The sequence below is a fragment of the Drosophila novamexicana genome, unplaced genomic scaffold, assembly GCF_003285875.2.
Source record: "Drosophila novamexicana strain 15010-1031.04,08,12 unplaced genomic scaffold, DnovRS2.1 tig00004555-arrow-pilon, whole genome shotgun sequence".
NCBI classification, from domain to species: domain Eukaryota; kingdom Metazoa; phylum Arthropoda; class Insecta; order Diptera; family Drosophilidae; genus Drosophila; species Drosophila novamexicana.
In genome coordinates this window covers 1,953,460-1,978,496 of record NW_020825052.1, presented here as the reverse complement: position 1 = coordinate 1,978,496, position 25,037 = coordinate 1,953,460, and the positions used below count along the sequence as shown (strand labels likewise).

The following is a 25,037-nucleotide window of genomic DNA, read 5'->3' as shown; positions in this document are numbered from 1 at the left end:
TCAATTCGTGAATAGCCCTACTTACCAATTATTATGGGAGAAATGTAACTGGCGACGACTCCAATCGCGTGTGTAAAACACGGGCATTCCAATTCAAATGCTGATATGGAAATCAGCCGGGGAATATAAAATATGGTATATATATATATTTCACCAGCTGATTTTGCTGGGTAGCTAATAATGTATGCGCGCTTCGTTTGAGTTAGTCATTAGGCAAGTCGTGAAGTTTTCTAATTTCTAAGCGTATATTGATCGAAGCGTAAATGAATACTACAAACAAGTATGGTCGAGACTAAGGCGACAGACATATCACAGTCGGAATGGGATTTTATAATAAGGCAGTTGTCGACTAGATGACAAAATCGGCGCGGCTATTCTCTCGGGTGATCAGGAATGGACGCTTCTCGCTGGGGCAGTTGAACTTCTCAAAAAGATTCACATTAAAGCCGCTCTTCTCGCCGGGCATCTCCAGCATATTGTTCCAGATCGCGTTGGCCGCGGAAGCCTGACCGCGCTGGCTCAGATGGAAGCAATCCTCGGAGAAGAAGCGCGTGTCCGTCAAGCCGGAACGCGTGCGCGGAAAGTCGTCAAACTGAGAAAAAGGCTGCACATTGATGGTGAACGTCTGCAGAGTATATAGAGTATATTGAGGGGGGCTTAAACTAGATGAGATGGGATGGACACACCTCTGTATTGAACTCCTCCCTGTTGGCAATCTCATAGTCCTTGGCTATCCAGCGCTTCATGATGCCCTCGTAGTAATCCAGGTGCCCCTTGCTCTTGCCCATCAGGCACGGACACTCGAAGCGCAAGGTGGTCTTGCAAATGGGCGGCAGGCCGGACAGCTTGGTTAGAAAACGCAGATTGGGCGCTGGCACCACATTGAGCAGCAGGCGTGGCACATTGTCCCTCAGATAGCGATAGGTCTTGAGCATATTCCGCTCGTGCCCAGCAATCGTCAGCTCCGGCTGCGGATAGAAGCAAATGTCGGAGCAGAAGTCATTGTTGCCTATAAACAAGGTGGCCAGCTTCCAGTCGCGGGTCATGTTCACATGCGGATCCCGCTGCATGCGTTTCACCAGCACCTTGGCCATGTAGGGCATGTCCCGGGACATGGCGCCCAGCTCGGCCACATTGAAGCGCGATGCACGATCTGTGGACAAGCCATCCCTCAGCGAATAGCCATAGAGATTGGGATTGAACTCCTTGAGTATGTTGGGCAAGGTTAGATACTTGCGCCAATTGTATTGTCCGCCAATGGACCAAACCACGCCACGGTTTTCGACGGTGACATGACCCAGATTGGTGGCAAAAACGCCATTGCCCGCGGTCAAAGAGTCGCCCATGCCAGCGATAATGTCTATATCGCCGGGTCGCAACCGATGCACGCTGGACGGACGCTCCGCACTGCGTCGGCCAGGTCCGTGTTCCGCATCGCAGAACTGCAGCAGGGCGCGCGTGCGGGGATTGGACTTTTGAGTTTTCTAAGAAAAGAAAAAGTAAAACGAACAGAAATAAAGATTCGGGAGTATTTACTGCAACAAGGGTAGACCTACGCCCGCATTGCGCACGCGTTGCACGTTCGCCGGCTCGTCGCCGGAGCGCCCGCTGAAGGCCAGGCCCAGTAGACGCAGTGGCCGATAGGCATTCCTAAAGGCCACGTCCAATGACGTGCGCTGTGACGTCACACGGCCCGTCAAGCCCACCAGCAGCAGCACAAACAGGCAGAGTGACAGTTCCTTAAATGACGACCTGCCCATCGTGTTTTACAGCTGAAAATAAGTCGAGATTAATGTCTAGTCTCGTGGTCACGCAAGACTCTTGCTATCGTTGGTGACGTCCTCGACACTGAACCCGTTCTCGGCAGATATTTCATTACAGAGACATCGGCGTTTGTTTAGTTTATTCACCTTTGCGATGCTTGTTTTGATTTGCTTTTCCGTCGTACTACACTTTATGCTTAGTCAGCTTGTCTGGGCCAATTTTAGCATCTAGCATAAAGGAATCTGACAACAAAAATGAGATATACCATATATATAAAAAAAATATGCAAATGTGTCTTCTAGAAAACGTTGACCAGTTGTTTTAACAGCTTCTTTCGGTTATGTTCTTCAAACAGTTCGCACTTGTCATAATGATCCAAAGCAACATAAGTCCATGAGGAATTTGACATTGAGTCGCGAAATGTTTTCAGTTAGTTAATAGAACATATTCTTCAGTCTCTCAAATATGAAATATAAATCACATAAAACTGAACGCCAAGACAAATGTCTTGCTCGGACTCTGAACGTATTTCGATTCGGTCCGATTTTGCCACGAAAGAACGATAAATGTTTGAAAATGTTATGCACTCAATTCATTTTTTATGGGTTGGCAGGCGGAAGTTGCCGAAATTAGTGGTCCGAATACGCGTGCTAAATCCAGTTGTGAACAAGATTCATATATATATATATATACATAGAGATTTTGTTTCCTTTTCGCATAATGCACAGACTTTAAACAAAAGACTTAGGAAAAAAACGCGCCAAATTAAACAAAACGAAAATGCAATCGGAAGCACAAGACGAAACATTTGCTAGAATTTAATTAGATCTAGGCACACACAGAACTAGATTACCTTTGAAATGAATCTTCTCTATCGATTTGCTGATCAACAATGAATGTCTATATATTTACATATATTCTCTTTTAATTCTTTAACCGGTAAATCTTGCAACTAGCTGAAGAATTGCACAATTACAAAAAGTCGCGAGCGATAATTTCTATTTAATTGTATTTATTATAAACTTGTAGCCCCAGAAGGCAGCGCGTCCAGCTTCGTCGACCGCATAGAATCAACTGCTCGGTAGAATTTCTGATTATGCTGATTTTATATGGATAGCCCACAGAGCCGGACAGCGTAGTACGCATAGAATAATATGGAAAACAACTAAAAAATAAATATATATACGTACGAGTAGACGAAACACGTTAAAAGAACAAAATACAATACAAATTAAGTGCGAATTGTGATGGACAGTGTGCACGACTCTGACATATCCTGTACAATATAAAAATGTATAGAAAAAAATATATATAGAAACATATTTATACCCAGCAAAAAAGACAGCATAGAGTATATTGCCCATATATAACAAAAAATTTCTTTCTAGTATTTCGGCTTTTTAAAAAAAAATGACTAGAACTACTTCATAGAAAATTACGCAAAGTTTATTTAACTTGAAATCGAACGAACTATTTTGTAGCATATTGTAAATTTGCAAATATTTACCTGGATATTTGACTGGTTCGAGGTTTTGTATAAAATACAAATGAGCATTTAAATGTTCACTCAAGCATCCAGTTTCAAGCCAGAAAGTGCGCATCATTTAAATATTAACACGTGTCTGGGCTTGTCGCACATGCGATCGAATACACCCTCTCGCAATGTGGGTACGTGGTATATGATATCAAAATTGGTTGTCACCGGTTCACACACTCACACACATGCCGTCGAGCCGGTTGGCGCGTCGTCTGAAAAACGTAAATTCTGAAATTCACTTTCGTTGAGCTGTTAAAAATAGTTCTGAGACAGAAACAGCGGCCGCTCCACTTGGCCGACGTGCTTATCGCAGGCCAGACCCAAAGACAGAAGAAGGCAACGCTCCGAAGTGCTGAAAGGCGGTTTTTAAGGCCTGACCAGAACATGAAATGCGCAAAGAGGCTCGATTTGGGAAGGGCAATGGGAAACGGGAGCGAATTTTTTTGCAGAATCATCTGCGGGTTTTTAAAATGTATGACAAGCTACGGTTTGTCTGGGGAAAAATACACAGACATTAAAACTGGACACATGAGGCGTACGTGCACCGCCGAGACAGAACAATTTGCACAGACCTATAAATTTTGCTGTCTCTAATTGGCATTTGTTGATTTTATCACAGCTATAAAAAATGCCTTACTGGATGAACCTTTGGACCAAGTGACTAAACTTGTCAAAAGGTGTTGTGTGTATGCGAAATGTACACATGGTATCGGTTTTTGCTAATTTGTAATTCGCAATGATATGCTACTCATATCCCATGTCGAAAGACTCTTCAAAGTACTTGGTAAGCGCTCTTTAAGAGCTGTGCATATTATATCTCATCATAGGCAGGCACCCTCGACTTGACAAACACTTCCACTTCCTCTACAAACAATCCAGTGTAGCCATTAAATAACCTTGTCTCAATATAATACAATAATACATAAAAATAACGGCACGAAGCAATTAAAGCAAAAAAGCAACAATGAAGCAACAACTTGTTTTAAATTAACAACATCAGAAAACAAGAAGGAACCGCCTTAAATGACACTACGATGCTTGTGGCATCGTCTTAAATTCCGGCCTGTAAGCGAAATGATGGGCGATGACGTACTCGAGCACCATAAAAATCATTAAAATCGTTTAGTCGACAGCAATTAGCAATTATTTTAAATATAGTATTTAAAGAAGGCTTTTATATACAACGAGGAGAAGAAGTATCGAGTATGGAATACTTCAGTATCTCATAAAGTTAACAATAATAGTAAATTTTTAGTATTCCAGCTTTTTGATATACCAGCTGCGGGAAACTTCCTTCAAATAATAATAATAATAAATTACAAAAAATGCTAAATTATAAACGAGTCTACACTATCAAAATAATATACTCATATTTAGCCCTTAAGTCATTAAGTTTGACAGGCATATTACTTAGCCCGATTACGCTGTCAACATTTCTCACATAGGTAGAGAATGTAGAGTACGTTGACTCTACGTTTTTCCATATGAAATACCATATCACATATTTAACATATGCAATGCGCTTTGAGTAATTCCTGTTTACATTTATATCATTCGCTAATTGAATCTTAAAATATAAATGTTAGATATAACATTTGGGCAGAGTGGAACTGAGCTATTGTTAGGAATTTAAGCAATGTTTCAAACATATATTTTAAACAACGCGCCATTGTTGCCATTCGATATATCTTGCTGAAACATCGATACATCGAATTTTAAAAAGGGGAAATTAAATATTCGATTTATCGAACGTAGTATACGACTGTTACACTCTTATTGGAAAATTCGATATGTCTAATCAGATTGACATGTAATAGGCAAATATCGATGTCTTATTAAACTATTAAATGAGCATCGCTAGTATTTCTAAGATCACAAAATAACTCATGGGTGAAGTTTGTCGCGTTTGCTTGTCCTCGGTGTACTTGATGGATATATTCGTTGAGGGGTCTAGGTATCAACCCAGCCTGGTGGACATGTTAGTTCCCAGTGATGCCGGAGGATAAGCTGACAAAACAGATATGTTCCTGTATTTTGGATGTACAAACAGCATTTAGATTAAGGTGCAACTCCGAAAAAAGATATTAGATGCTACAGATGAGCCTAAAAGATACAGAACTGAAAGACTTTAGACGCGGATTCAATCAAAAAAGAGCTGAATGATAGCCAGTAGGAGAGACAACATGCAGATCACCTTTTAAATAACACCATAAAACCAAAAGCAAAACCAAAATCGTGTATAATATGCCGCAAGAACTTCCATTTAAGTAAATTGTTAGCTCACATACGGCAGATTGTCTCTAAGTGTACGCAATTTTTTTTAAAGAGGCATTTAAGTTGGCATTTGAAAACGCACACTCGAATGGATGAAACCCAAAATAAATTAATGGATAGCAATTTATTAACACCTTAAAATAAAACCAAAAAAAAAAAAATATGCCGTATTAGCTAAATCAAAACAAAGTTAAGGAGACTGAAGCACCGGATTTCCATTCATTAGCTCGAAAGTGTAGCAAATTTTAGTAGCATTGCCTACGCCTTCAAAAGAAAGCAGCAACTTTTTTGGATACTCACATATATGTGCACGATTATTCAATAGGGAACACCCCTGCTTATGGCATCGATACTTTTACTCGCGATTCTGGCTGTCGGCAAAGGGGAGTTGTGACGTTATCTTTTAATAAAGCCGCACTCTATAAATAAAACGCATTTCAGGAGAAACTCGATCTGATAACAAACGCAGCAGAACAGGCAACTGCCACATCAGCAAAACACGCAGCGGAGACAGCCGGCGTGTCATTCGAAAGCATATTTAAAGACAGCCAGGCGCCGATGCTGGGGCCGGTTAACCAACAAGAACCACAAGCTTATTGACTGCTGCCCACTTCGTGCGAAAAATGGGTGCTCTGCGTTACATGGGCTGGATAACCGGCTGCTCGGTGTTCACCGCATTCATTTCGATCATATGGCAGGCATTTTTATCGCTGCAGGCACTCAATAAGACCACCGTGCTCTTGACTGGTCTCCTGGCGCTTGAGGGCGGTCTTAAGAGGTCCGCGTTTGAGCCGGCACCCAAAGTGGCTGTTGGCTATGGCGCCTGCACAGATCTACAAGTAAATGCTACAGAGTTTCTGGAGAACTTTTACAAAATGCGTGTGCCCCATGTGCGCTCCGATTTTGCGGCAACCGATGTGAACAACGAAAACGAGCTGCTGCAATCGTTTGCCTATTACTTTAAGAACGGCGCCGCAGCCGAGTAAGTACATCATCTACAACAACTACGTGTAGATAACTGATATGTATATACTGAAACTTCTTAGACGCGCTATTGCGAATGGCACGCTCTTCAAGCAGCTGATAAGCAATGCCAAAGACATGGACAAGGAGCGCATCCATTGGTATATGGGTGGCAATGCGCCATTGATGGCAGTGCGCTTCGTCATGGAGGGAGCGGATGTGCTGTTGGGCGCGCACATGTCCAAAAAGTATGCTTCGTACGCGTGCCTTTAGCCCTTTAGCATAAGATTAACATCCTTTTTATAGATTACGCCCTTTACTGCCAAAGGAGATACGTCTGGCAGGCGATGAAATACCTGATGATGATATACATCTCATACTCGAGTACAAGGCTGGCGATAAATGGGGGCCATATGAGGCGCCACGCGCCAATCGCTACATACTGCACAACGACAAGAACAACCCGCATTTAAGATCAGTGGAGCAGCTGACGGACGCATTAAAGCATTATAACCCACAGCTGCTGGTAGTCAGCGGTCTGCAAATGATGGACATGTTCAAGTTTAGTCCTGGAGTGCGTGAGGCACGCTTGCGGCAGGTGCAAATCCAGCTGACCAGCCAGCCCCAGGACACGCTCCAACATTTCGAGCTTGCAAGCTATGTGGAGTTGCAGCTACTGCAACAGCTCCGTCAGTTTGTGCTGCCCTATGTAGACTCTCTGGGCATGAACGAACAGGAGCTGTCAAATCTACGCCAGGTGCTGGAGAACGGACGCACCACGCTAGCCACCGACTGGAATCCACGCGTAGCTCATACGCTGGATCAAATGCGACAAGTATTTATCAGTCTACAGGAGGACTATTCTGCACAGCGCCAGACGGACACGCGACGTCGCATGGTCTCTAGAATACACGTACACACCTTGGCATATCAGGCCATTCTGACCATAGCCAATTCGAAGTGGAAGAATACTCGGGCTGCGGCAGCCAAGGCGGCATTGACAGCCCATCGTTATGTCTGCAAAACTCAGTTTGTGAGCGATATTCCTTTCATTTATTTGCTCTTATACTCAATGAAAAAAATATGTCATTTGTAGGTTAATCCAGAATCGGTTATGCTAGTGTTGGACGATAGCTTCGCAACATCCGCCCAGGAGCAGGCACCACGTATGCGCGTTGGCGCAGCCAATCCCGTACCCTGCTGGAACGAGTTTATACAATATGGCGAAGACCTGCAAAGAATCGAAGTACAAATTTGTGTAGCGCCCGTGCTAGTATGTCGGGTAGCTAAAAAGACAGCGGGCGCTGGAGATAATATATCTGCATCGGGACTGGTGGCTCAACTGTGAGTCGGAAAGCCTTAAGCAATAACGATGACAACGATCATGTTTGGGACCGGCAAGACTGCTTAGTATTTACACAAATGAAATGCAAAAGACTCAATTAGTGACCCTCAAATTGAAAACCCAGACACCTCCATCCACTTTCAAGATACATTCCCTGTTGAATACTGTTTATATACAGCATGTTTAGCACCTTAGTGACCTTAGAAACGCGTTACCTTCAGTACATGGATTACGGACGCCGGCAAATCCTTAAGAATTGTTGCAGTTGCGCACGTACTTCATACAGAACGGAACAACGATAGAGTTGGCTCAAGGCCTTAGTACTACATATCTAGAAGAGTTTGCATATAACGAAACAAACAATTGAAATTCAGCTGAAACACTCAATGTTAAAATATCTTAGTTGATTTCTACATCGAATCTCTGGTAGTTACTCAGTCACTCTTAATTATTTAATGTGTTCAAAATTATTCCTGAGATGCATTAAAATGCAATCTAGTCTAAGTTTATTAGTTTTTAATTTTTCTCGGTATTGTATCGAACTCAACCATTCCTACTTACAATTTGTTTTGCGCACTTGGTTTTAAACTAAAATGACAATGTATACACATATATATGAATAATAAAAATTTCTGTTGAAATCTGACTAAAATAGTTTGAAATTCCTGTCATTCATTTTCAATCTAAGCAATAACTTATAAAAACTAAAACATATACTCTGTACATGGGACAACAGGGTTTTAAAATTGAGCTCTTTAAATATCTACTTGTTAAAGGCGCGAATAAATTGTAAGATCGAATTAGTGCGATATTATTGTGTGCCAATATCGATTCATCGATAGGTCGATAGGCATTTTTCGAGAAGTTTCGCTACCATTCTCAGTCGACGTCGACGTCGCCGCTTCAATTTTCATTACGCTGAAAAAACGTGTCGGTTGCGGTAGAAAAATTTAAGCGTTTATACATTGTTAAAATAAGCATAAAGCGTCTACATATATATTCTGCAAAAATGTGCGTAAATATAACTATCAGAGATGAAATCAATGAAAAATCGTTAAAACGAAACGGACAAATTCGTGGGCGTCTATATGAACACTTTTTGTGTTATAAATCGACAACCCACTAGCAAATCCATAATTAATGAAAAAAAAAGCCTAGATCAAAGGAAATTTTGGAATCATATGTCAATTGAAATAAAATTGACGCGTGTGTGCGTGTTTGTTTGGTGATTTTGAACTAATTTTCTGTTTTCTTTTACAGTTGCTGAAAGAAAAGAAAAAAACAAAAGCCGCCCCATTTAATCAAACAGAAGAAATCTAGGCAACAAAGTCTAACCAAATAACTAGTTTAACTCAATTAATCAAACGAATCGGCAGTCGAAACTAGAGAAAAATGTCTGTGATTGGCATCGATTTCGGTAACGAGGGCTGCTATGTAGCGGCTGCCCGATCCGGCGGCATCGAGACTCTTGCCAATGACTACAGTCTGCGCGCAACACCGTAAGTACCCAAAAACTAGCACATGATTATGATTATTGCTTCTATTGGCTATTAATTAGCAAAGTCTTCTAAATTCGTGCTGCATAATCGTTTTGCTCTTTTTCTTTGAGGTTATGTACAAATGTAAGTCATGCCCAATAGCTTTTGGTGTGCGTGCGAACATAGAAGTGTGTGTGTATATATATATATATATGCTTGTATACGCGCCTAGAAATTTCCAGTGTTGTCACTGGTAACGCTTATAAAGAAAAAAAATATTACAAAGCTACCCATAATCATATGTATATATAACATGTAAAATGTACATACTGCACACATAAGTAAATACATATGTATGTATGCAATTGTGGGCTCAGGCCTAAATTTGGCTCTGGTTGTTCTCCATAAAAAGCATTGCAAATTAATGAGAGACCGCCTTGGAGATGTTGCACTGCGTGTTGTTCCATATAAAATGGGGCTTCGGCCCAATTTTTGACTAAGAATCTTGATTTATAAATGTAGAATACGTGGGAGTAATTTCCACTTTTGCCAATATGCTTTTTTTTTATAATTTGGCCAATGTGCACACATATAAACACACACACACAGGCTCACGCATATCATCGCATGCGTCATGCGGTCAGTCAATAGCATCAAAGCAGAGAGCGCAAACCAACAGCAGCTGTTGCGGTGAAAAAAATTAGGGGAAAATACAGTGCGAGAGCAAATGCGTTCACACCAAAGTTGTCAAAAATAAAATCAAAGCCGGCAAAACACGATCTCACATACATATGCAAGACGTTTATACATATACGGCTATGTGTACATGCACATATGCGTGTGTGTGTATATATATAAATCTATGTATGTGTGCTTACCTATTTGATTCAGTTTGTTGTGGCAACAGGACCATATTTGACGCGTTGTATACCCTGTAGCAATAAATTTCTATGGAGACTGCGAAGCATCTCAAACACTCTCAATAAAAATGTACATATGTGCTTAAGTATTCTGATAAGAACAGAGCTTCTTGGAAAGATAAGATTTAACTACCAACTATGTATTCTCTTTTTACTTATTTCTTTCCACGTCTCTCTCTCTCTCTGTAGCTCCGTTGTGGCTTTTGATGGCAAGAAGCGCATCATTGGCGTTGCCGCCAAGAACCAGCAGGTGACAAACATGAAAAACACAGTTGGCGGCTTCAAGCGTTTACTTGGCCGCAAGTTCAACGATCCACATGTACAACACGAACTCAAGAGCATTCCAGCGCGCGTGGAGGCGCGCAATGATGGCAGCATTGGCTTCAAAGTCAACTATTTGCAAGAGGATCAGCATTTCACTCCCGAACAACTGACGGCCATGCTGTTCACCAAATTAAAGGAAACCTCGGCGGCGGCCATGCAAACGCAGGTGAATGACTGCGTCATTGCCTGCCCTGTTTTCTTTACCAATGCCGAGCGTCGTGCTCTACTCGATGCCGCACAAATTGCTGGCCTGAATGTGCTGCGCCTGATGAACGAGACAACTGCTACGGCGCTTGCATATGGCTTCTACAAGAATGATCTGTTTGAGGATAAGCCACGTAATGTTATATTCGTTGATTTTGGCCACTCGGCGCTGCAGGTCAGCGCCTGTGTGTTCACCAAGGGCAAGCTGAAGATGTTGGCCAGCAGCTGGGATCAGATTGGTGGGCGCGATATTGATCTGGCGCTGGCTGAGTTCTTCACCAAGGAGTTTCTCGAACGCTATAAGATCAATGCCAAGACCAATGCTCGCGCCAACCTGCGTCTGCTAACTGAAATTGAGAAGCTAAAGAAGCAAATGTCCGCCAACAGCACCAAACTGCCGCTGAACATTGAATGCTTCTTGGACGATGTCGACGTCAGCTCATCCATGCAGCGTTCCCAGATGGAAGAGCTATGCGCTCCAGTGCTACAGCGTGTCGAGCAAACATTTAAGAAGCTGCTCGTCGAGTCCAAACTCTCACTGGACGAAATACACTCTGTAGAGATTGTAGGCGGCAGCACTCGCATACCATCTATCAAGCAGCTCATTGAGCAGGTGAGTCATACAAATCGCAATCGAAAGTTTTTGGCAAGTCTCTTATGTTTGTGTATCTGTTTCGGTGTAGGTGTTCAACAAGCCGGCCAGCACCACACTTAATCAGGATGAGGCTGTATCGCGTGGAGCAGCTCTGCAATGCGCCATTATGTCACCGGCTGTGCGTGTGCGCGAATTCGGAGTGACAGACATACAAAACTATGCCGTGAAAGTGCTCTGGGATGGCGATGGCTCATCATCGAATGGCGAAGTTGAAATCTTTCCGCAATTCCATCCGTCGCCATTCAGCCGTCTGGTGACCATTGCACGCAAGGGTCCTTTCAATGCGTCCATTGTGTACGGTCAACAGGTGCCGTATCCGGATCAGACTATTGGCGTCTGGAAGATCAAGGATGTGAAGCCAACGGAACGTGGCGAGAGCCAGGATGTTAAATTGAAAGTTCGCATCAATCAAAATGGCATTGTTCTAATTTCATCGGCCACGCTTGTCGATCGCAAGGAGCAGGAAGAGGCTGCCGCCGCTGGTGAACAGGCCGCCGCTGCCGAGGAGAAGTCAGCCGGCGAGCAAGCGGCACCCAATGCTGCTGAATCAGCGGATGGCCAACCGGAGGTAAGTCTATACAAAAAGCAACTAGTTGATTCTCTAGTATCATCATCAGTTTCATCAATACTGACATCATCTGTTGTTGAATAGGCGCTGCTCTCCTTTTTCGCAGTTTTCTAACCCTTCCCAGAGTTTTTCTGCTAACCACCACTCTACATCAAATCAATCGGTTCTCATCATTTGCTCACTTCTAATTAAGTCTGTCTCTTTATTTTTTTGACGTTCTACTTGCTTTCCTTATTTCGTCTAGACGGAATGAAACCTCAGCTTATAAAATGCAATTTAATTTATTAAAAAACTTTAAAATCACGACTAATATTGCACAAATTATAAAGGAATCTATTCATTGTCATACATTTCACGATAACAGCATCCGACTATAGGGGCGTATGCTCGTAGTTTTTCTTTTTTATCGCATGTATGTTTGCCTTATCATATTTTTCTTAGCATTTCAGAGATATGAGTTTCTGGCTTATTTTCTAATTATAATTATGTTTGTGTGTATATTTCAAATGCGACCAAAAATTAAAGAAAACGTCTCGAACGTCGTCGGTTTTGTTTTCCATTTTGTGTTAGCTTGGTTTCATTCCCAATCTAGTGCTGTAGTTGTTGTTGCTCTCGCTGTTTAATTATATTATATTGTACATTGCATTTGTACGGTAATATATATATATATATATACTACATATACATACAATTATTACTACTATTACCCAAATATTGGATATTGTGCGCTCGCGTTTTGCTCTCTCTTAGGCATATTTTGAGAATGAGGATGATAATAATACATCAACAGCCTCATCACCTGGCGGACAAGGGTGGGCACAACGGGTCAAGGGCTGGTTTGGTTCGGTACGTTTTCAAATTTAAAGCAAATAAAAATCTTAATACAACTATAATTTCTAAATATCAAAATTAAAAATGAGAAAATTTCACGAAATTGGAAATGTCGTATGAGAAAAATTCAAGCACAAAATTTTGCGCTTTCTTTTCCCACCCAACAACCGATAGTAAAACGAATGATGAAGACCGCTCATAAGCCGCCTACCCTGTGTGCTCCTATTGCAAAACAAAAACAAAAACAAAAAAAGAAACCTAAAATATATAATTGCTTAAACAAATTGCCCATTACGCTTGAATACTTTTTATTTGTTATTTAAATATACATTTGTTACTTTATTATTTTGACAAACTGCAAAAAAAAAAGTAATAATAAACAACAAAACAACACGTTATATAATGCGCCTCTAATCCAATGAATGCTACTCGAACTTCTATTTACATTATTAAGACACAAATCACGATCTTTTGCTCATATTGTAGGCTGTTATTTGAGCTGTTTTTCCTCTTCGCTTTGTTGTTGTTCCGCTTCGAGCTATTTCCTCTTTCTATTGGTTACAAGAATCGAAAAACTATATCCAATCGTTGCAGCTGTTTTAATGTTTGTCTCTATTAATTTGTGCTACAGGGCAATGACAAGACAAAGAAGAAGACCACAAAGGCAATTGAGCTGCCAATGGAGGTGGCCACTCACGGTTTCAATCCAGCCGATTTGAGCAACTTCACACAGCAGGAAACTAAGATGATTTCTAACGATCAGAAGGAAACTGAGCGCATTGATGCCAAAAACGCATTGGAGGAGTTTGTCTACGATATGCGCAACAAGCTACAGGTAACTACCAAATACACTTTTACAATAGCCAAACATACTAATATAACAATAATTCTCAAGGGAGGACAGCTCGAACGTTATGTGGTTGAGTCGGAGCGCGAGTCGATTGTAGCGCAGCTGAATGATCTCGAGAACTGGCTGTATGAGGAGGGCGAGGATTGCGAGCGTGAGACTTACACCAACCGCTTGACGGCCCTGCAGAAACAAACCGATCCTATTAAGCTGCGCGCCCACGACTACGAGCAGTGCCCGGCTGGATTTGATGAGCTTAAGAACAGCATTGCTTGGGCCCGTCAGGCAGTGGCCGAGTTCCGAAAGGGCGTGCCCAAGTACGATCATTTAACGGAAACCGAGTTTATCAACATTGCCGAAACTGCGGACAAGGCGCAAAAGTGGCTCGACAGCAATCTGTCTAAGTTCACCCAATCGCCGCGCACCTCGGACAGTCCCGTGCAGCTACCGGCGCTGCGCCACGAGATACAATCGTTGAATGCCTGCGTTAACTCTGTTATTACGCGCGCGAAACCGAAGCCGGCTGCTGCCAAGACAACGACACCGCCCAAGGATGCTGCGGAGCAGAATGGCAGCGAGCCTAGTGCCGCCGGCGACAAAATGGATGTGGACAACAATGGGCAAGCCGCGGGTGGCAATGGACCCACCGACGCTGCCATGGACGTGGAGTGAGCTGTCTGCTGCGGCATCTTCGACGGTAATTGATATATTTAATAAAAAAAACAAAACAAATATATGGTATTGGCTAACGATAAAAACAACAACAAATTTAACTTAACGTATACAAACATGAAACAACAATTGTATATGCACTTTTGCTTTTCCGACGCATCAGAATCAGCAAACTGGCAAAAACTGTAAACAAAACTAAATGTGTAAGCGTATAAAACAAACGATTGGATTAAGTGCAGCAGACGATGGCAGTGGAAGTGACAGACGGAGCTGTATGGATGGATGGATGGATGGATGCAACAACTTAATAAAAACATTTTCTAATCGACCATTTTTGCATAGTTAAATAATAATAACAAAAAGCGACACTAAATGAATGGAATTCAAATAATCAAATAAAACCTTAATGATGATTCCAAAAAGCACATTATACTGTTTCTAGTTCCCTTGTCATGGAAATATATTTTATTTCGATTTTCTATGTACTCTGTAATCAGTTTCATACAAATCCACAAATTTATAATACCTTTTCCTCCATACATATTGAGTTGAGAGTATACACAGCGCACCTCGTTTTCTTTTCTAATATATGTATAAGTAAACAAATTCCGGGGAATTGAAATGAATTGAAAAGGCCATTAAAATTAATGATATAGTAGTATATTTCTTGGCACATATATATGTACACACATTTATATAGCGAATCTCGCTGAAAACACGTAGTTATAAAATTTCGAAATACAGAAATATTCAGTACTGTTTTGTCTGCGAAACTGATCGCAACCAAGTATCAAGAAGATTTTCGTGGCAAAGGAAGACTTGAACAGAGAGCCAAATTTAACAAACATGAAAGTTTTAATAATTTGTCTGCTTGCTCTGCAGGCATTTATGGCAGGTGCAGCAACCACAAATGGTTCGGTGAGTGCTCGAAAATCGAGTATCCAGACAATTGTATAAGTAAAACTTTTATAATGCAGTTAAACGAAATATCAACCAATTTGGATCAACAATGCGGATCTTATTGTTATACTCTTCTAAGGTCCTTAGTACAGAGTGGAGAAAAAGCCAAAAATGATATTGAAGAAAACGCGATTGCAATCAGAGACAAGGACAATCAAATAAAGGTACTTGAAGCAAAAGTAGCCGAGCTTCAAGCTAATCTGGAGTTCTATAAAGAAAAGGAAAACCAATACGAAGAGCAAATTAAATATGATAATGATCTGGTTGCAAACATAAGTCTGAAAATGGATAGTATCAGAAACAAAGTAGGACAAATTGCGCAAATCAACACAAATACAAATACGACTCTTCAAACTAAATGAATACTTCATAATATCCCAGATGTTGCGGAAAACACATTCAAAAGTTCGGGTTAGGAGTAACATTGTAATTATATTTTGAGAATCATATGCACTTACAATACAAAACATGTTTATAAAGGGGAATGCGTATGCGTGGAAAACTAGCGAGTATTATTATCATATACTATATACGATATATATAGTTAATTAGGCTGCGAGCTGGTGACTAGTGTATAAATATTATCTATATGTAGATAGTCTAATTAGGTTTCGCTTGCAGGCTCCTCGATGCGGTCTAATTTAATAATTAATGCATTAATAATGCAGGCGCCTGCCTCTTTGGTAAACCAGCACAAATCGTTGAGCAGATGCACAGAGGACTCGTTCAAAGTGCCAGAGCTGCTGCACCCTCCGCCGCCAGCAGCGCCACCCGATCCGCCATCATTGGTTGCCTCATTATCGGTCGTATGCATGCTGCGTCGCTTCGCCTCGGTGGCTGCTTTGCCCGTGGTGACGCCAGAGATCGATTGACGACGCACATACACCTCGAAAGAGGTGGAAATGCGATGCACGCCCTGATCCGAAACATAATGATGCTGCGGTAGCACCGGTTCAATGACTGTGGCATTGGGAGAGTAGTAGAGCTCTAAACGGGTGCCAGGCTCATCTTTGTGCGTGGTTGCGACCGTGTCCTCATCCATTTCAAGTGGCAGCGGCTGTCCACGATCTAAGATAGCGCGTATTTTGTCCACGCGTGTCATGTAATAGAAGGGCAGCCAATCACCATTCAGATCCAAGTGCACCTGAGCCGCCGATGAGCCGGCAGCGGACGAGGTTGATGTGCTCAGCGCATTCACCGTTTGCTGATTTAGCTTGAAGTAGACCCAGCCTTCCAATTTGTCGCCGTTGCCGTTGCTGCTCCAGCTGCACATGGAGCAGAAGCAGATCGGCTCGAGGCGTATGTCGAAAAAGGCCTGTGGCAGCACCAGGGAGGCACAGAAACGTTTCACCTGTTTCAAATACTCGCAATCGTTTTGCTCCAGCGCCGCTGCTGCTGTACGCAACGATTCCCGGGCATTGCCCATGGAATTAGTTTCCGATTCCAAGGAGTTCAGCGAAGACAGATCCAGATTTAACAGGGACATTTGGTCCGGCAACAAATGATGCTGCATGCGTGTGTATTCATTCTGTTGCAGCTGCTGTAGCAGCAACAAATGATTCATATAATCAATCTCATCATCTTCCAGCACATTGTCAGGCTCGCTGGATAGTTCCCGTTCGTTGGCTGCCTCCACAACTGCCTCTGCGTTGTTCTCACTGTGCTCCGATTCGTGCGAGGCAACCATAGCTGGAGCAACCACATTGGAGCATAACAGCTGCTCATCATACTCCTTGTTCGTATCGTAAACGGCGCTTGATGCGTGCGGCTGACATGCCGCATTAGAAGTGCTGGCACCGGCACCGCCACCACCTGTTGATGTATTCAGCGAGTTCTGGAATCGTTGAGTACTCTGACTTCGCTGAATATTCAGATTCGTGTTGTGCTGCAGCTGCAATGACTCGCGCAAGCAACTGCAAACAAACATAATCAGGAACATGAAATACTGTATGAAGTTTTCCAGGCTACCCTTACCACGTGGACGATGAGCCGCCCAGTTCATTTCGCTGCTGTTCAAGTGTGCGATTTTTAATAGAGATGTTTAGCAGCAGATTCTCCGAGACGCTCTCCATAACCGAACGAGTCCTGTTTGGAGCAAAACGATATAATATGATATTCAAAAGTAAAAAATTACCATGCACTTACATGACATTGGCGGCAGCTGAGGTTGAAGCACCCATGGGCAGCTCTCTGGTACTATCGCTCATTTGCTCCGTGTCCTTCTCCTTTTCGTGCATTTCCAAATGCGCCTTCTCGCACTGTTGCGGCATATTGTCCAGCTCCAGGGCTTCAGGTGCCTCCAAAATTGGGGTGCCGTTGGCGTTGCCAGTGCGCGTGGCATCATTACCCGTTAGCAATGTGATTTTCTCGCACTTTCCGTATATATCAAAGATCGGATACACATGACCGGGCAAACCACTGGCCAGATCCTCTAGATTCGTGGACCCAACCATGATGACTGTAAGCATACGAGCATATTATAAATGCCAAAGATTGCCACTCACTCTTCTGTACTTACTCAGCATGCCGGCGTGTGTGAGCGACAGGGTAATCACAGTGCCCACCTGTATGTGCTCAAGTGCTTCGCCGTATTTGGAGGCCATCACCTGGCCATTGATGTTGATGTAGTCGTGTGTGGCCAGCCAGCAGCTGCGCTTGCAGTTGAGCAGCGATATGGGCACCGCCAGCGCCTGGGGACACGCGGCCAGCACGCCCAGGCTGAGAGTGCCCTTCCATTTATTGTTAATCGCGTCCACTTTGATGCTTATGCTTTCGCCCTTGCACAACGGTTTGTTGAGATAGACAATGGCCTGGTTGAAGGATTTGGTTCTGGAGGCGCTGCGTCGATCATCGGAGAGACGCACATGCTTATTGGATATGTCCACAAATTCATAATTCTGCGCCTCTGAATCTATGGACTCCAGCATTGAGCTGTCCTGCTTGTTGAGAGGATCCATGCCAAAGTCCATGGAGTCCTGCAGCCGTAGACTGCACGGCCGCAACGGCGATGCGGGTACTTGTGTAGAGATCACCTGAACGGCCATGGTCGAGCCGCGCAGCTCGGCAACCACATACACATTGTTGGGAACATTAAGAAATTGAATATTCACGTTCTCCGAGTTGAGCAGTATGTTCACCGAGTTCTCCACGCGTTCCAGTGTGATGCGATCATCCACACGAAGCCACTCAAGGGACGCCAGCGAACGCTGCAGACAGCTGGAATTGAAGCGTACCTCGTTGCCGCTTACATACCAAACGTTGGCGGGAATACGCTTAAGACTCGTGGGCAGCTTCTTGCGCACGGTTTCATCAGCCAAGTTGAGATCTGTGATGCCAATGCTGAGGCAGCCTGCAAAGAAAGAGTCGATTAATATACTGATTAATATAATAGGCGCGAGACCTACCAGCATACATGGGATTAATAGAGGTCAGTTTTATTTCAAAGGGCGAGCCCACACTCAAAGGATGCTCGGAGAAGACCAGGCTATGCGACAGGGCAGCCGTGGAGCCAGTATATCGGGAGGCCTCTGTCCAATCCTTGGTAAGCACGACATTGCCCGAAATGAATGTCCAGCGATGTTTGGTCTCCAACGCTGGATGCTGTATAACGGACGTGGCCTGACAGCTCTGCGAGTTCTCGCTGGTGGCATACGGAGCACGTATGTCCAGCTGTGTCTGCGTCAGGCTGACCTGTGCGCACTGTCCGTAGAGATCAATGATGGCCCAAATGTTGGGCGCATGGCACTCCCCAGCGGGACCCTGGTCCATGCCATCCACAAAGAAGTGTATGAAGTCGCCGTTGCGCATCACACCGACTCGTGTGCCCGTGCCAAGAGTGTCCAAATCGATGAGTACATTGGTACGTATGCTTTTGCGATTGTGAAAGATCATGGGACCGCAGAGAATGATGGTATCATTAGCCTCCAAATCGGTCGCATTCGGTGCCAATTGTATGTCCTCCGGTCGCGTGCCAGTCACGCCTATCTCAATGTTGCCCGACCAGTGGCGCACCATCGTTTCCAGCTCCACTTCGAATAGTTCACGATTACGCAACGGTCGATTACTGAACACAATGGCATCATTGAACTCCGCCAACGAGTTGGGGCGCGATGCAGTCAGGCCGCTGTTGGAGATGCCCGCGTTGGCGCCGTGAATGTTGTGAAATCGCAGCGGCACCTCGCTGTACAGCGTCGTATTGGAAATGGTTGAGTTGCCAGTGTCGGGGCTACCGCATTCCGAGGTGTCAATGATGCTCGCCTGCGCAGCTTGGCCATACAAATCAATCACACCGTAGACGCGCTCCGGCACATTTGTCGCCGCGGGTCCCTGGTCAACACCATTCACCCAAAAGTGCAGAGTGCCATCATCTTTGCGCACAACGCCCACACGATCGCCCACCTGAAGGCGATCCAGGTTCTGGCCATACTGTTCGATCACAGTCACGCCATTCTGCATGACACCATTGCCAGTCATCATCCACGTGCCGGAGCTACAGAAAACGAGATAGAGGTAAGATTAAATATGTAAATTAAGCCATAAGCAATTCTTTACTAACCGCACGTTTGTCATAGTAAATGGAAAGTCCAGCTCATCGGCTGTGTGTGTGGTCACGCCCATTTCAACAGAGCCCGCCCATTTGGTAACCACACGCTCGAGACGTACCTGGAACAGCTCATTGGGACGCAATGGACGACGTGTTAGCACTACTCCATTATTAAAATCATCAGCAGCGCTGGAATTAAAAGGTAAATTAGTTCTAAGTTTCCATTTAAGTAGACGATACTTACTTAGGCCGGAGCGCAGTGCGTCCGCTCTGCGTAACCGTGGCATGACTGCCGCAAATGGGATGAAATGTGAGACGGTCATCGTTGCGTGCTATGGCCCGTGTGCTGGATATAGTTTCGCTTAGGCCTCCAGCAGCGCCGGCCACGTTCATTTCGCTCTCCGGGCTTAGGAGACTCAGCGTGGGCGTACCAGACTGACCGTGACTGCAGCCCATGGCCATGCCGGCAACAATGTTGTTCCTTCTGGTGACTAAATTCTGTTGCTCGCGCTCGTCTCGGTCGACAATGGTCACTTTGATGGTCATGCCATACAGATCGATGACGCCCCATAGTGTGGCGGCCACACGTGTCGCTGCCACGCCCTGATCCTGACCATTGATGTAGTAGTGCAGGTTGCTGTTCGACTTGCGCATCATGCCCACGCGATCACCCTCGCGCAGCTCGTCGAGATTGAATTCGCCGTACTGGCGGCGCGTGCCCTTGCCATTGGTTAAGATGCCACAGCCGGACATCATGATGGTGCCGCTGCGCATGTTCGTCATTGTGGCTGGAAAGTGCAGCACCGTCGGATTGTGCGTGGTGACGCCCACCTCAATGGAGCCCGACCATTTATCCACCAGCTTATCAATGCGTATCTCGAACAGTTCATTGTCGCGCAGTGGACGATGTGTCATGACGACGCCATTGTTGAACTCATCCAGCGGTCGACGACGCTCTGCCGAACGGAAATTGGGCAACAACTTGACCAAGGAGCCGCAACGCGTATGAAAACGCAGCCGATCATTAACATCGTAGAATTCACCGATGCCGCTGCTGGAGCTGCAGCTGGCATTGGCATTGAGATTAAGCCGCGTCAGGGCGTCAATGTTGCTGCTATCCACCACGCTGACATCGACGCTCATGGGCACGTCCAAATTCTGGATAACCTGCTGCAGTGGCTGCTGCAAAGGCGAGTCCAACAGCTGTTGAAACAAAGTTTTTGCTATACAAAACACAATGACTAACTTAAATCAGGTAATCAGGTACCTCGCTGCTGCTGTTCATGATGGTGCTCGCATCCGTGGGACACAGGGACACCTGCACACAGCGCCCGTAGAGATCGACAAGGGCCCACAGTGGTTTGGGCATGTTCTTGGCGGCCACGCCCTGAGATTCACCATTGACATAGAAAACAAGCTCGTGGCTGGACGTACGCATAACGCCAACGCGATCATTTTCGTTAAGAGTTTCGAGATCTGTTCCATAATACTCCAGCAATCGTCGGCCATCCTTGCGCACATCAATACCGGACATAACCCAGGTACCATTCCGCATGGCCGTGGCGCAGGCGACCAATTCCAAATCTTCGGGAGACTCGGATGTGACGCCAATCTCAATGCTGCCGCCCCAGGAGTGATTCTGAGATTAAGGTTATTAATTGATGCGCTGATAATAATAATACTAATAACGTTGCAAATCACCTTCTTCTCAATGACCACCTCGAAGAGCACATCATCCACAAGGGGCTCTGCGCTGAACACGAGCGCATGGCTAAAGTTTCGCATCGAACGCTGTGCGGAGCGATTCCCATTTCCGAGCGTTATGGAACGACCGCAGCGCGTGTGAAAGGACTGCATGGCGCTAGCGGCAGCGCTACCAGCCATATTACGAGTTTGGATATAGTCCTTTCTTTAGTTTTGCGGCCACTGCCAGCGTAGACCGCACAAAGTGCATTCAGCTAATGACAATGTTGCATAGTTATAGCATGTATGCATTGTTGGCTGCAAGAGTTTTCTTTCAATTAAAATGTAAGATTCGCGTGCAAGAAACTCCGGCAGCTGGTTGCAAAGCACTTAAAGCAGCCAGCCTTAGAAGCCCTTTCAGTTATTGAAGTTTCTTCTTATTCGATTTTTTAAATAATGTTGGTGTCTTGTTGAACTTGTCTTCTTTTTGTTCTTTTTCTACTTCAGATTTTGTTGTATCTTAACAGCAGCTATGCAGCGATAACAATTTAACATTTGCTGGCACTGTTATTTAGCAGTGATAACATTTTTGGTTGCTAAAGTTACCCGTTTAAGATTTGAAAAAAAAAATTAACTATTTTAATTGAGATTGTGTAAAAAAAGCAAATGTGTGCAGAGGCTTATTTGGTATAAAAAATGGTTATTGATTTAAACATATTATTTTCGTAGCTAAAACATTCGATTAGTTCGTAAAAGTAACTCTGATTTCCAATTACTTGCAATCGATATCGCCGTCGATTGCCAAAACACATTTTTTGGGGAATTTAGCTGGAAACAAAAAGAGCCCAATTCCAAATAATATTAAAATTACGACGAATACACGAATCGCATCGTATTAGACGCAACTAATGGAATAAATCTGCCGTTAGCTCAATGTCTTCAGCGCAGCGTCAGAAACAGTTCGACCTGAACCGCGGCAGAAACGCCACAGTGAGTGAGAAAACGAAAACTATGAACACGAATTCGAGTTCTCCCGGACAGCGCAAGCTGCGGATCTCGATGGAGCGTTTGCAAGTGCAGCAGCCAAATATCAATAGACGTGCCGCCGGCTCCAATTGGCGGGCGGCAGCAGCCACTGGCACCGAGAACCAAAAACAGACAGCCCAAACTGACAGTGGAGACGCAAACGCGGCACTGACCAAATCGGCGCGTGCGCGTCTTAAGCGCAAGGCACAGCGCAATCGCATCTTGGCCATGGACTGTGAGATGGTTGGCGTGGGCTTCAACGGCCAGGATGACATGCTGGCGCGTGTGTCCATTGTGAACAAAGTGGGCGAGGTGCTGCTGGACAAGCATGTTAAGCCCCGCGAGCCAGTGACAGATTATCGCACAAGTGTTTCGGGCATACGCCCGCATGACATCGAGAACGCCGAGGAGTTTAAAGACGTGCAAGATGAGGTAGTCAAGCTGCTGCACGGCAAAATACTGGTTGGCCACGCTCTGCGCAATGATCTCGCCGTCCTGAGCATAAAGCATCCCGTGGCCCAAATCCGTGATACCTCTCGCTATAAGCCGCTTTGTAAGCTCGTCTCAAATGGACACACGCCAAGCCTTAAGCGCCTTACATTGGCCGTTTTGGGCCAGGAGATACAGACCGGGGAGCACAACTCTGTGGAGGATGCACGCGCCGCGATGGGCATCTATAATCGAATTGCAGCTGATTGGGAGAAATATCTGGAGAAGCGTCAACATCAAAAATGACAAAGAAAGAAGAATCTGTAGCATTAAGTGTTTAACAATTGAGTTTTATAAAAGAAACACGTTTCGTAAATGTATATATAGTGTTGAACTGAAGCTATGTATCTAAATGTCTATAATCGATTTGTCATTCAGGGCGCTGCCGTGTATTGCCTCGTGGCGTTCCATCAATTCGCGCCATGGATCCTCCAACATTGAATTGTGAAAATATTGGGAGAACGAATTAACGTTCCGGTTATTAAATTGTCGATTTTGATGATGGCCACGTCTGCCGCCGCGTTGACCATAATGTCGAGATCCTCCTTGTTGCTGTTGCGGGGATTTGATCTGATAGAAGTGCGCCGTATTGGCGCTGGAGCCCTGTCTGTCCTCGTAGAAGCCACTGTTTTGGTGTTGCGGCGTTCTGTTTTGGTAGAAATGCGGTGTGTTTTGATTAGATCTTTGTCCGCCTCGGTCCTGCGGTGTGTATGGGGACTGCACGCCGCCAGCATGCTGTGACATATAGTCCGATGTTTGCGATGGATATTGCCGCACATTTTGTGAGTATGGTGAAAAGTAGTTAGAACTTTTGCGTGGAGTACCCATTATTTAAGTATTTGCAAATGTTTGTAAACAATACGTATTTTCACTAAATTCGTTGCCAGGGATGGCGATCGTCGATTAATTAATCGGAATGTCCACGGCAGCGAGGTTTATTTGGATGAACAGTATTTGTATATTGCTATTAGATAAATTTTCAACAAAAAAAAAACTATGTAGCTATTTGTTATTCAATCACAAACATTTTTAATTTGCTTTTTTACCGAGTCATAAATTGCTCTCAAATAATTTGTACATAGACACTTTCGTGCACAGCGTGCAGGCTAGTATATTTTTTTAAAAGCACACCATTTGGTATTTCAATGCTGCCAGAAGGTCGGTCACACTGTCAGTCTCGTTCGAAAACTCGACAAACGAAGTTGCAAGTCGCTGTAGACGCGCCGTCGCATGTAAAGTGCATTTAAACAATTGCAGTGGAATTTCGCGTACAAAACCTAAGTAATTAAAATGCAGCATTTAATTTTAAATTTGAAACGCTTTTAACTCAAGTTTCTTTCAAGTGACTAAAGCACAAATAAAAAGCAAGGGTTTAAAACAAACGCCTACAGGAGCGTTCTATTGAAATCTGCGCTTTGTCTGTGCTCTAGTGTGTGTGTTGTGTCTGTGTGCGTGCTGGCTCGTGTTTATTGTGTGTGAGTGTGTGTTTTGTGTGTGCTGGCGTGTGTATGTGTTTGTTCAGTTGCATATAAGAAGAAGCAGCAGCAGCAGCCGCCGCATCAGCAGCAACAACAACAACAACAACAGGCACACATTACTCACTTGGTGTCATTATTTGTGCTTCCAACAAAATTCTTTTAGGGCGTGTATATGCAATTGTGTGTGAGTGCGCGTATGTGCATAAAAATACAAGCATACAATAAATATATTCATATATAAATAATTAATATTGCATTTGAAAGTGCTTGCATTGCAAAAATAAAGTTTTAACACAGCAACTTTTTCGCTTTTAGTTCGATACAAAAACAAAAAAAGACAACTACCCAAAACAAATACAAACACACTTAAAAAAGAAATTAAAATTAAAATTTTCGGTTGATATATATATATATTCAAATATATATATATATATAGACTATACTAAAATTTACTGGCTGCAGGGCGAGCGCAGGCC

At 44.0% G+C, this 25,037-nt stretch overlaps 7 protein-coding genes across 9 annotated transcripts; 4 read left to right on the top strand and 3 right to left on the bottom strand.

The window, feature by feature from the left end:
* Nucleotides 1-268: 268 nt before the first annotated feature.
* Nucleotides 269-2,815, bottom strand: LOC115770082 (phospholipase B1, membrane-associated). Of its 2 annotated transcripts, XM_030715191.1 has the most exons (5): nucleotides 2,618-2,815; nucleotides 1,911-2,006; nucleotides 1,557-1,772; nucleotides 687-1,484; nucleotides 269-625 (listed from the first exon to the last, which is right to left on the bottom strand). In XM_030715191.1, exons 3-5 carry the CDS (start codon nucleotides 1,758-1,760, stop codon nucleotides 350-352), a joined length of 1,278 nt encoding a protein of 425 aa, XP_030571051.1. In that variant the 5' UTR covers nucleotides 1,761-1,772; nucleotides 1,911-2,006; nucleotides 2,618-2,815; the 3' UTR covers nucleotides 269-349. The 2 variants fall into 2 exon arrangements, with proteins under 2 accessions (XP_030571051.1, XP_030571052.1); XM_030715192.1 differs by lacking the exon at nucleotides 1,911-2,006.
* Nucleotides 2,816-5,812: 2,997 nt separating this feature from the next.
* Nucleotides 5,813-9,159, top strand: LOC115770081 (ADP-dependent glucokinase). The gene is made up of 5 exons (XM_030715190.1): nucleotides 5,813-6,557; nucleotides 6,622-6,786; nucleotides 6,845-7,571; nucleotides 7,635-8,894; nucleotides 9,144-9,159. Exons 1-4 carry the CDS (start codon nucleotides 6,199-6,201, stop codon nucleotides 7,884-7,886), a joined length of 1,503 nt encoding a protein of 500 aa, XP_030571050.1. The 5' UTR covers nucleotides 5,813-6,198; the 3' UTR covers nucleotides 7,887-8,894; nucleotides 9,144-9,159.
* An 81-nt stretch (nucleotides 9,160-9,240) lies between these two features.
* On the top strand, nucleotides 9,241-14,807 carry LOC115770077 (heat shock 70 kDa protein 4). 2 transcript variants are annotated; one of them, XM_030715183.1, is made up of 6 exons: nucleotides 9,241-9,382; nucleotides 10,471-11,422; nucleotides 11,493-12,032; nucleotides 13,495-13,698; nucleotides 13,759-14,407; nucleotides 14,546-14,807. In XM_030715183.1, exons 1-5 carry the CDS (start codon nucleotides 9,276-9,278, stop codon nucleotides 14,380-14,382), a joined length of 2,427 nt encoding a protein of 808 aa, XP_030571043.1. In that variant the 5' UTR covers nucleotides 9,241-9,275; the 3' UTR covers nucleotides 14,383-14,407; nucleotides 14,546-14,807. The 2 variants fall into 2 exon arrangements, with proteins under 2 accessions (XP_030571043.1, XP_030571042.1); XM_030715182.1 differs by having other exon boundaries at nucleotides 13,759-14,807.
* A 327-nt stretch (nucleotides 14,808-15,134) lies between these two features.
* LOC115770088 lies at nucleotides 15,135-15,814 on the top strand. The gene is made up of 2 exons (XM_030715197.1): nucleotides 15,135-15,300; nucleotides 15,360-15,814. The coding sequence occupies exons 1-2, from the start codon at nucleotides 15,229-15,231 to the stop codon at nucleotides 15,702-15,704; spliced, it is 417 nt and encodes a 138-aa protein (XP_030571057.1). The 5' UTR covers nucleotides 15,135-15,228; the 3' UTR covers nucleotides 15,705-15,814.
* A 109-nt stretch (nucleotides 15,815-15,923) lies between these two features.
* Nucleotides 15,924-22,200, bottom strand: LOC115770075 (neuralized-like protein 4). The gene is made up of 9 exons (XM_030715176.1): nucleotides 21,587-22,200; nucleotides 21,153-21,524; nucleotides 20,130-21,088; nucleotides 19,898-20,074; nucleotides 18,747-19,831; nucleotides 17,861-18,691; nucleotides 17,488-17,800; nucleotides 17,317-17,427; nucleotides 15,924-17,255 (listed from the first exon to the last, which is right to left on the bottom strand). The coding sequence occupies exons 1-9, from the start codon at nucleotides 21,767-21,769 to the stop codon at nucleotides 15,947-15,949; spliced, it is 5,340 nt and encodes a 1,779-aa protein (XP_030571036.1). The 5' UTR covers nucleotides 21,770-22,200; the 3' UTR covers nucleotides 15,924-15,946.
* Nucleotides 22,201-22,372: 172 nt separating this feature from the next.
* On the top strand, nucleotides 22,373-23,406 carry LOC115770084 (RNA exonuclease 4). Its single transcript, XM_030715194.1, has one exon. It carries the CDS (start codon nucleotides 22,502-22,504, stop codon nucleotides 23,327-23,329), a length of 828 nt encoding a protein of 275 aa, XP_030571054.1. The 5' UTR covers nucleotides 22,373-22,501; the 3' UTR covers nucleotides 23,330-23,406.
* On the bottom strand, nucleotides 23,359-24,079 carry LOC115770087. The gene has a single exon (XM_030715196.1). The coding sequence runs from the start codon at nucleotides 23,909-23,911 to the stop codon at nucleotides 23,432-23,434; it is 480 nt and encodes a 159-aa protein (XP_030571056.1). The 5' UTR covers nucleotides 23,912-24,079; the 3' UTR covers nucleotides 23,359-23,431.
* Nucleotides 24,080-25,037: the final 958 nt, after the last annotated feature.

Excerpts from the sequence above, each read along its gene's own strand:
- LOC115770082 (XM_030715191.1), bottom strand. The coding sequence starts at position 1,760 with ATGGGCAGGTCGTCATTTAAGGAACTGTCACTCTGCCTGTTTGTGCTG. Across the intron at positions 1,485-1,556 it reads AACGCGTGCGCAATGCGGGC|AAAACTCAAAAGTCCAATCC; the intron begins GTAGGTCTACCC and ends TTCTTTTCTTAG. Across the intron at positions 626-686 it reads GGGAGGAGTTCAATACAGAG|ACGTTCACCATCAATGTGCA; the intron begins GTGTGTCCATCC and ends TATACTCTGCAG.
- LOC115770081 (XM_030715190.1), top strand. The coding sequence starts at position 6,199 with ATGGGTGCTCTGCGTTACATGGGCTGGATAACCGGCTGCTCGGTGTTC. Across the intron at positions 6,787-6,844 it reads GGCGCGCACATGTCCAAAAA|ATTACGCCCTTTACTGCCAA; the intron begins GTATGCTTCGTA and ends TCCTTTTTATAG. Across the intron at positions 7,572-7,634 it reads ATGTCTGCAAAACTCAGTTT|GTTAATCCAGAATCGGTTAT; the intron begins GTGAGCGATATT and ends TGTCATTTGTAG.
- LOC115770077 (XM_030715183.1), top strand. The coding sequence starts at position 9,276 with ATGTCTGTGATTGGCATCGATTTCGGTAACGAGGGCTGCTATGTAGCG. Across the intron at positions 9,383-10,470 it reads TACAGTCTGCGCGCAACACC|CTCCGTTGTGGCTTTTGATG; the intron begins GTAAGTACCCAA and ends CTCTCTCTGTAG. Across the intron at positions 11,423-11,492 it reads TCAAGCAGCTCATTGAGCAG|GTGTTCAACAAGCCGGCCAG; the intron begins GTGAGTCATACA and ends GTTTCGGTGTAG.
- LOC115770088 (XM_030715197.1), top strand. The coding sequence starts at position 15,229 with ATGAAAGTTTTAATAATTTGTCTGCTTGCTCTGCAGGCATTTATGGCA. Across the intron at positions 15,301-15,359 it reads CAGCAACCACAAATGGTTCG|TTAAACGAAATATCAACCAA; the intron begins GTGAGTGCTCGA and ends TTTATAATGCAG.
- LOC115770075 (XM_030715176.1), bottom strand. The coding sequence starts at position 21,769 with ATGGCTGGTAGCGCTGCCGCTAGCGCCATGCAGTCCTTTCACACGCGC. Across the intron at positions 20,075-20,129 it reads CGCACTGCGCTCCGGCCTAA|CGCTGCTGATGATTTTAATA; the intron begins GTAAGTATCGTC and ends TTTTAATTCCAG. Across the intron at positions 17,256-17,316 it reads GGCGGCTCATCGTCCACGTG|TTGCTTGCGCGAGTCATTGC; the intron begins GTAAGGGTAGCC and ends GTTTGTTTGCAG.
- LOC115770084 (XM_030715194.1), top strand. The coding sequence starts at position 22,502 with ATGTCTTCAGCGCAGCGTCAGAAACAGTTCGACCTGAACCGCGGCAGA.
- LOC115770087 (XM_030715196.1), bottom strand. The coding sequence starts at position 23,911 with ATGGGTACTCCACGCAAAAGTTCTAACTACTTTTCACCATACTCACAA.